Consider the following 9,367-nt stretch of genomic DNA (forward strand, 5'->3'; position numbering starts at 1 on the left):
ATATCATTAATATAAAGCATTGTAACAACACACTGACATGTAACTACCAGGAATTCAAGCTGTATTCAGGAGACATGCAAGAAGTATAACATTGCTGACATCAGGTGGTTCTGGACTGAAAGCATTACATAATGGAAGGATTTTAACCTCCATTTTTTTGAATTATGCAAATTAATTCCACTGTATGTGCCATAAGAAATTATGGGCAATGATGCAATTAATGGTAATTCCAGACTATTTAAATGGGTTCATACTGAAATTGTGCTTAGACATTGGTAGTTATCTAAAGAAAATAAAGGGATATTGCAGGTTTCTAATCACGAAATGTGCTCATTAGGGTTTATCCTTTAAATATACTTGATTTGTAGCTGAGAAGTTGTCATAGAAAGAAGAAAGCGGAGGTAATTTCCTGCCGAACTGAATTCCTCTGACTGAGAAGGTGCAGCCTGAGCATCCAACGAGGATCAAAGATTTGCCACAGAGAAATATGAGCCAGTTTAGGGTTCTAGGAATCTGTCACTACTGTCTTGCACATTGAAGTATCACAAGGAATGATTTCAATTTTGGACTGTTTTGTGAACCAAATCCATTCACCTGACTCCAACGTGGGTGAGCAACCCTTGGGTTCCTGAGGGCAGTGCCGGGCACAGGAGCTTGAGGGGAAGGAAGCAGGAGGGATCCATGTTTCCTGGAGTCTGACCAGGAGAGCGCCAGTGAACAAGGGCCCAGGCTGTCCTGATGGTCAGCATCCAAGGTCTTTGCTCATTTCCCTGAATGATAGAATTCACTGGCCTGCAAATTCTGTGTCAGCAGCATCACAGAAGAAAGAGGAAGAAGTTCCTGTTTGGATATTATTATTTCTGGGATGTCCCCATGAGAGATTGAAATTTGTGAACATCATTAGAGCTGATCCACATAAGACAAACATAGAGCATCCCAGTTGCCAGCAGTGTTATAAGGACCAAAGAAAATGACCAAGGCTTAGGATGGATTGAAACCTTTCCCACCTCCTCTGAAAGTGTAAGCATAGTCGCCATTCACCTTCTCCAAGACATCATTCCTTGCTTTGGCCAGCCTGCCTCAATCCAGTCGGACAACAGCCCGGCCTTCATATCTGAGGTGCAACAGGCCGTTAGCACTTCACTGGGCATCTGCTGGAAACTCCACGCAGCCTACCACCCCCAGTCTTCTGGTAAGGTTGAGTGAGCTAACAACAGCTCACCAAACTCTCCCTTTAACTGCGACTTAATGGGCTTCAACTATTACCCTTTGCTCTTACTTGCCTGCGAGTGGCCCCCCGGAAGCCGTCCAGCCTCAGTCCATCTGAAATACTCTACAGATGACCCTTGCTTCTCTCACCTCTTCCTACAACTGATTGCCCTCCCTAGCTTCGTACCTGCCATACTTGTCCTTGCTCCGCAAACTTCTTAAACAACACGCCAACTCAGCTATCCCCAAACCCTCTCCAACCTCTGCTGATCACCAAAAACCAGTGCATCCTGGAAATGCTGTTAATCAAATCCCTAGCACCCAAACCCTTAGCACCCTGGTGGGAAGGTCCTTACACTGTCATACTTACCAATCCCTCGGCAATCAAGGTACTTGGAATAGATTCCTGGTTACATTTGTCCCGAGTCAAGGCAGCAGTGAACTCTGACCATGGCTCCCAGTGGTCTGCTCAGTCTACTGGTCCTATTTCTCTCCATCTCACTCGCCTCACCAAACCAGCCAGTTAAACCTAGCATAACTTCCCCTTTCACCTGGAGATTCTTTCTCACTGAAAATGTAACTTACCCCCAACATGGCCAGCATCACATACTCACAGGAGAAAGTTATCTAGCCACGGCTGACTGCCCGGTCACCGGTTGCTCCGGTCCAGTCTACCTTAATTTCACCTTGTTCAAACACGGTTCCAACCACCCAAATGTGCACCTTCTCCCAAAACCAACTTCCCCCATCGTTTGTTTTCTATACGACCAAACCTCTAACCCCGCCTATGCACGAAAATGGGTAGAAGAAAACACAGGGTGCCCCTGAAAGTCCTGCAATATTCACCATGCTTGCCCCTACCCCATAACCAAATCCCACCGGTTCTATTCGTCAGGAACACAATTCACCTTAACTATCCCTGACCCATGGGATGACAAGTGAACCAAACCATTCAAGGGAAGCTGGTATTTTGACTCGCACAGCACATATCCTGAAGCTAAACTATTCTTATGGAGGTCACTAGGCCAGGTCCAATCCACCATCCACTGTAATATTCAGATCCAAGAACATCAACTCACTAACTGCCGCACTTTAGACCTCATCACAGCTGAAAAAGGAGGGGCCTGTCTCTTCCTCCAGGAAGAATGCTGTTATTACACCAATGAGTTGGGAGTTGTGGAAACTAGAGTCCAGACCCTCAACAAGCGAAGCCATGAGCTGCAAAACACCAGATTCAGAACAGACGGATCCTCTTCCTGGTGGAACTTTTCTCTGTACGCTTTCCTATCCCCCGTATTAGGACCCATAATTTTAGTTATAATTTTGCTCTTAATTGCTCCTTGTCTCATCTAGCTCCTGCAAAGTCGACTCCGCGAGATCACCCGTATAGCAGTTCACCAGATGATGCTACAGCAATACCAACCTCTCCACCCTGTGCCAGGCCGGAACTCCCAGTACTCTGCCTGAAAAAGCCCTTTCCCTTGCTCTTCGCCCACTACCCTTAGGAAGCAGTTACAGATATGGACTAACTTCGTCCCTTTTCCCTATAGGGCAGAGTCCTGAATGGCCGGTCTTGACACAACAGACTCCATTTTGAGTCCTGTACCTCCATCTTAGCTCTCAAGACTGACCCCCTAACCGACCTCCCCTCCCCTGCTCAACCACAAATTCCTGGAACCAGGTCGTCCCAGAGCCAGGAGGTTTTCTGAAGATATGTTCACTCCACCCGTCCCTGACCTACAGATAAGATTAACGACCTTTTCCCTTCTGAAGCCCCTGTGTGTGCACATCTTCCCCAGCTGTACTTGCCAGCAGGGGGTATCAAAATGCCGCCAGGATTTTCCCTGGGGCGGCTTCAAATAGCTCAATACCCTGAGTTGCTCAACCCGCCGCAACCTTCTCAATAAAGCCTGCTTCTAAAACTAAAAAGAAAGAAAGAAAGAAGTATGCAGTATCATGAATGGAAGAAGCCTTATCAATAACTTTGTGTTATGAGATCACATGAAGTTACTTTTTGAAAGTGTATAAGACTTGGAACAGTTACTGATGAATATCAAAGATTATAGGATTGCGCATCAATATGAAGAAAACTAGTAGTCTCACAATGGGACCCGTAAACAACATCATGAAAAGTGGGAAAATATTGTTAAGGATTTTATTTTGCTTAGAATCACTAAAAAAAAATCCATGGAAGAATCAGACAAGAAATCAAAAGAGGAATTGGACTGAGAATATCTGATGCAAAAGTCCTCTTTAAACTGTGATGCAAAGATGTCAGATTGTGGATGAAGGTGGGTCTTATCCAACCCTAGTATGTTTTTAATCACCTTTAATTCATGTGAAAGCTGGGCACTTAATTGGGGAGATCATGAAAGCATCATTGTTGACATAGCAAGGAGTATTGAATGAATGTTGCTGGAAGAGAAGGAACAAGACTCCTTGGAAAAAGCAGACTACAATACTTCTTCGAGATAAGGATTCAAATATTTTGTCTAAAGTAATTAGGATGTTTTCAGGAGGGACCGATTCCTGGAGAAGAACACAATATTTAGTGAAGTCAAACATCTGCAGAAAAGGGGAAAAACCTTCAATAAGATTGATAGAGTAACTGTAACAATGGTCTCAAATATGCTAGGATTGTGAGGATGACCCAGGACCAGGCAGTGCTTCATTCTCAGTCACTATGCATCTCAGTTAACTTGACAGCACTTAAGAACAACCCAAACATCCAAACTTGGTCCATGATTGCCACACTTATTCTACAAATATGATCAATAGCATTATTCTTTGACTATTGACAAAAGTGAATTAGGACACAATTCACTTCTGGAAATATCATGCACATGTATAGTGTACACATGTAAAAACTGTTCCAGGTATTTTTCAAACATAAGTTTGCTTTTACGATGTGCAAATCATAGATGTAGGAATTCTATCTGTGAAAATATGGTATATATTGGAAGTTAAGGTATTACATGTATATTAATTGAGGTAAAAACTGATTAGTGAAAATACCTTATTTTTAAATTGTTACTGGATTAAGATTTGAAAGTTAAAGAAAAGGAGCACATAAACATTTTAAGAAAATTAATAGAATAAATAAAAATATAATGTAAAACTCTCTTTATCTTCCTGGACATGGAGTCTTTCTTACCCTGTCCTTCTGAAAGTCCTCTCAGAGGAGTTTTTGTCTCTTACATTCTCTTATCCAACCAAATGCTCAAAGAGTGTATTCCAACTTTGGCTGAAATTTCGTTCTGGCCGCACCATCTCTCACAACACTAAGCCTGGTCCCGAGGACGGCAGAAAACTAGTATCCTGATGACTGATGCTGCATCTTCCTCTCAGGTGGAAGTGTCTTAAGATAACCTGACCAGTAAGAATGAGCATTGGAGAGATAAGGTGCTGTCCTTTTAAATGTTATGTGGTGTATCATTAGGACCATCAGTGATGAAAAATGAAGACATTTGGCTAAATGCAAGGTCAGTAATTGGAACCCAACTGGTCACTCCATGGGAATTAGATGAGGCTTTCGGCTCCCTAAAGATTTACAGCCTCTCAATCCACAGGTCCAATTCTACTCTGTCCCAGAGAGTGGCAATGAGTTGAAATTGACATGATTTGATGACTGTGGGTTTTGTTTTATTTTTGTTTTAAATTTTATTTTACTCTCAAGGGGCCTAAAGTAAAAATAATATTGGCTTTTAAAAGGCTCCTGGTAGATGGTATGCTCTAAGGAGAATAAATTTACTACCATAGAGTAGATGCTAACTCATAGCAACCTTATACGACAGGGTAGAACTGCCCCTATGTATTTCTGATAATATAACTCTTTCGGGGTAGAAAACTCCAGTCTTTCTCATGCAGTGCAGCTGGTGATTTTGAACTGCCGACCCAAGGATCAGAGCCCAATCGTTAATCACCTTGCAACTATAGGAAGGTATAATAAAGTTTTATTTACCTAGTGACTGCAAAACACAACACCAGTATTAAATGGTAGGAGATTGACCAGAAACACAATCTTGTGAAGTGATTTGTAATTTCTAATGAAATAAATTTTGTATTGATGAACTTTCTATTAATATTTTTTATTGAAATCAAGCTAGACTAAAAATGGAAATTTATTGATATCATTTTTTCTCCAAGTATGTCTGTTGACTTTTATGAGTGTTTTCCAGCTTAGTCCACTGGGGTGCCACGCCTTGGCCCCAAAGTCCACCTTGGGCATTCCTGGGAGCTCCATTGCTTTGCTTCCCTTGCTGCTCTGCTGTACACTCAGTGTTTCACGCAGTGTGGTGGGGTTGTATCAGACACGTCCAAAAGATATAGCATCTGGGGTCTTAAATACTTGAAGATAAACAAGCAGCCATCTAGCTGAGAAGAAACAAAGCACACAGGGGAGAAGCACACCAGACTTGTGTGATCATAAGGTGTCAATGGGATCAGATATCAGGCATCAAAGACCCAAAACAAAACAAACTAACAAAAAGCCTATCAATGGGAATGAGGGGGTTGGCAGAGTAGAGCCCCAAAGTCCATCAGTAGTTAATGGACACCCCCTGACAGAAGGGCCACAAGGAAGGGAAGAGCTTGTCAGGGTGTAGTATAGCACTGACAAAACACACAACTATCCTCTAGTTCTTTAATGCTCCCTCTCCCCACCCCTCACTATTATGACCCCAATTCTATCTTACAAATCTGGCTAGACCAGAAAATGTACACTGGTACAGATAAGACCTCACAACACAGGAAATACAGAGAAGATAAATCCCTCAGATCCAATAAGGGGAGCAGTGATACTAGGAGGGTAAAGGAAGTGTCGGAGGAGTAATGGGAATGGATCACAATGATAGATGCATGCCCCCCCCCACCCCCATACAGGTGGAGAGACAGCAGAAAAGTGGGTGAAATGAGACAGGGGTCGGTGTAAGACATGAAAAAAAAAGAATAATTTATAAATCCTCAAGCGGACATTGGGGAGGGAAGGTGGGAGAGAGAGAGGGAAACTTAGGAGCTGATGTCAAGGGCTCAAGTAGAAAGAAAATGTTTCAAAAAAGATGATGAAAACAGATGTACAGATGTGTTTGACACAATGGATATATGCATTTATGGGTTGTGATAAGATCTGTAAGATCCACCAATATAATAAAAATAATATACCAATAATTTCCATTGGAATTGATTCAGATAATTGATATTCTTAATAATAAGCCAGACAAGCAATACTATACAGGAACACACTATTGAATTAATTGATGTCCACATATATTTTATTGCTATACACCGTGGAAAACTACAAAGCTATTATGCAATTCATAGGACTTTCGATGTAAATAGCAGCATTTCCAACTCGAGATGAAGGTTTCCAGCATGTACTGTTTCAGAGAGCTTGACAGAAAATAAACCTTAAAACACTAATGATAAATATGCTCTGGCCTTGAAAATACATATTTTGTATAAATTCATACGCAAACATAAACTCTTGAACAACTCAAGGAAAGTTGTTAACAAATTCAAATGCACATGCACAGTTTACACATGGTAGAAGATATGGCTTCAGTAATTAATATGTGAGAACCTGAAATGTGGTTTGTAAGATCATGTTGGGGATTCCATAAATTTGCCAACAATTAATGGAATTTACCTTTATGTACTAACTTTTATTTCTATTATTTGTTGGGTATGTTGAGAACTGTTGCTAATTCCACTCTGACACATTTTTTATCTTGGCATATTAGTGTGCTAATAGTTGAGATTTTGAAAACTATGTTAGTAGGTTGCCTCCTTTCTGAACATATTTAATCATTGATACAATAATGTGACCAAAAAAATCAAAATGATTTAGCGATTTCACTTACTAAGTGGTCTTTTTCCAATAGCTCTGTGTTCTTGGCTCTAAAAAGTTTACCGAAAAAACAATTTGTCAATGAAAATATTTGTTTCAAACTGTTATCTCTTCTTAATTCTTTTCATAGCACCTATTACTTCTCTATTTCTTAGACTGTAGATAAAAGGGTTTAAAAAGGGGATTACTAGAGTATAGAAAATAGCAATCGGTATATCTGTATTATTTTCTTTATCTGAATGAGGTAAAATATATATGAAGAGAAGAGAACCATAGAATATTAGTATAGAGAGAAAATGCGATGCACAAGTAGATAAGCCTTTGCTTCTTCCCTCTTTGGAGTTCATGTGAAAAATAGTGACAAGGATGAAAAGATAAGAAATTAAGACTACAGTAATAGTTACTATTTGAATTGAACCTGCAAAAATAAGGATCATCAGTTCATTAATAGAAGGATCAACACAGGAGAGTTTGTATAATGGAAGAACATCACAAAAGAAGTGATTGATCTGATGAGACCCACAGAAGCTTAACCTAAATAAAAGCCCTACATGAATCATGGAATGTAGGTTCCCAGCTACATAAGCCCCTATGATCATCTGAATGCAGAGTTGCTTTGACATCATGGTGTGGTACTGCAGTGGTCTGCATATGGCCACGTAGCGGTCATAGGCCATTACTGCCAGGAGAAAACAGTCCACAGTATCAGCAAGACAGAAAAAATAAAACTGTGCCATACATTCATAGAGGGAAACCATCCTGTCCTCAGAAAAGAAGTTCTGTAACATCTTGGGGGTAATGGCACAGGAACAGAAGGAATCCATCAGAGCCAGGTTGCCCAGGAAGATGTACATGGGTGTGTGCAGACGGCGCTCCATGGAAATCAACACCACCAAGCCAAGATTGCCCACCATGGTGATCAGATAGACAACAAAGAACACCACAAACAGCAGGGTCTTCAGATCTGGGCGGTCTGAAAATCCCATGAGGATAAAATCAGTTGTCAAGGAGTGATTCTCCTCAGTCATCTCTAGTTTCTCTGTTGAGATAGAAATTAGGGAAACAAGATTCAAATTTAGAGTGTGTTTAATTTCCCCTTTGAGCTTTCCTCAGACAACAAGTAGATCCACTACTACAGCTTTCCCTGCTGTACATGAAATATGCACACTTCTAAGGAATACTAGGCTCCTTAAGGTGTCATAGGACTTCAGTACTGAAGCTCAATATTCACAAGAATATTTCCATAGTTCCTGGGCAATGTTTGCAAACAAAACTTGACATATACATGTATGAAAAACTAATGAAAAAATACAAGGTACCCTATATTTACTGTTCTAAAATATTAAAATGCACGTTTTTGACAAACTTGAGTGCACATAAAAACTATTTTGCAATCTCGCCTCACTGAGCCAATGTTTCTTAATATACTGTGGCCATTGAATTAGTACTTTAAAACAGTATCCTGTCAAGCAAAACCATCACTTCTGTTCTGACTCATAGTGACTACATAGACAGGCTAGAACTCCCCTGTGGGTTTCCAAGGCTGTAAGTATTTATGAGAACAGAAAACCTCATCTTCCTCTGGCTGCGGCTGGTAGGGAGTTTCCCAACAGCGGACCTTGTGGTTAGTATCCCAACGCATAACCGCTGTTCCACCAGCACTCATTTGGATATCTGGAGATCATAGTATTATAACTACTATAGTAGTGGATTTAATAAACATCCATTCTGTATCCTATGTATTCAGTTTCTTATCAAACAGATGTTTCCTCATTATTTATTAAAGTCACATTCTCCTGATCTTTTCCAAGTCTATTTATCTTAATAAGAGTAGAGTGATCATCATTTCATGAAATTTCCAGAAATAATGTTCTCCAGACAAGAAGAATTCAGGAGTAGTTGTTGCTAAGATAACTTCAGATTCTTTAGGATTGCATTAGTGGTGTCTGTAACCTGATCCACAACCACTCTTAGTTCCCACATTGACCAGCATCTTTCTGGCTTCCTCACTGTATCCAACATCGTTCAACTTCCTTAACCCCCAACTGCAGCGCCACACTCACAGATTTCCATAAATACTTATTCAGCCCAGCCTATTATTTTTTTCTAGTCACTATTCTAAATATTGATATTGGCAAGCTGATCAAATATCTGTATCCTTTAAATTATTTAAGGCATAGTTTTTATGTAGTGCTACCTAATACTGTTCTAACTGAATAACCCAGACCACTCAAATGTCCATTTTCTGAGTTCTTAAGCATAATCTAGTGTTCCCCAGCTTAATGGAATTGCTTAAAAATTCATATAAACAAA

At 40.4% G+C, this 9,367-nt stretch overlaps 1 protein-coding gene across 1 annotated transcript; it reads right to left on the bottom strand.

Moving 5' to 3' along the window:
* Nucleotides 1–7,158: 7,158 nt before the first annotated feature.
* On the bottom strand, nt 7,159–8,082 carry LOC142441441 (olfactory receptor 5K1-like). The gene has a single exon (XM_075543421.1). It carries the CDS (start codon nt 8,080–8,082, stop codon nt 7,159–7,161), a length of 924 nt encoding a protein of 307 aa, XP_075399536.1.
* Between the last annotated feature and the right edge of the window lie 1,285 nt (nt 8,083–9,367).

This window comes from Tenrec ecaudatus, chromosome 2 (assembly GCF_050624435.1).
Source record: "Tenrec ecaudatus isolate mTenEca1 chromosome 2, mTenEca1.hap1, whole genome shotgun sequence".
NCBI classification, from domain to species: Eukaryota; Metazoa; Chordata; class Mammalia; order Afrosoricida; family Tenrecidae; genus Tenrec; species Tenrec ecaudatus.

What these genes read in the sequence shown, in the direction of transcription:
- LOC142441441 (XM_075543421.1), bottom strand. Translation starts at nt 8,082, where the DNA reads ATGACTGAGGAGAATCACTCCTTGACAACTGATTTTATCCTCATGGGA.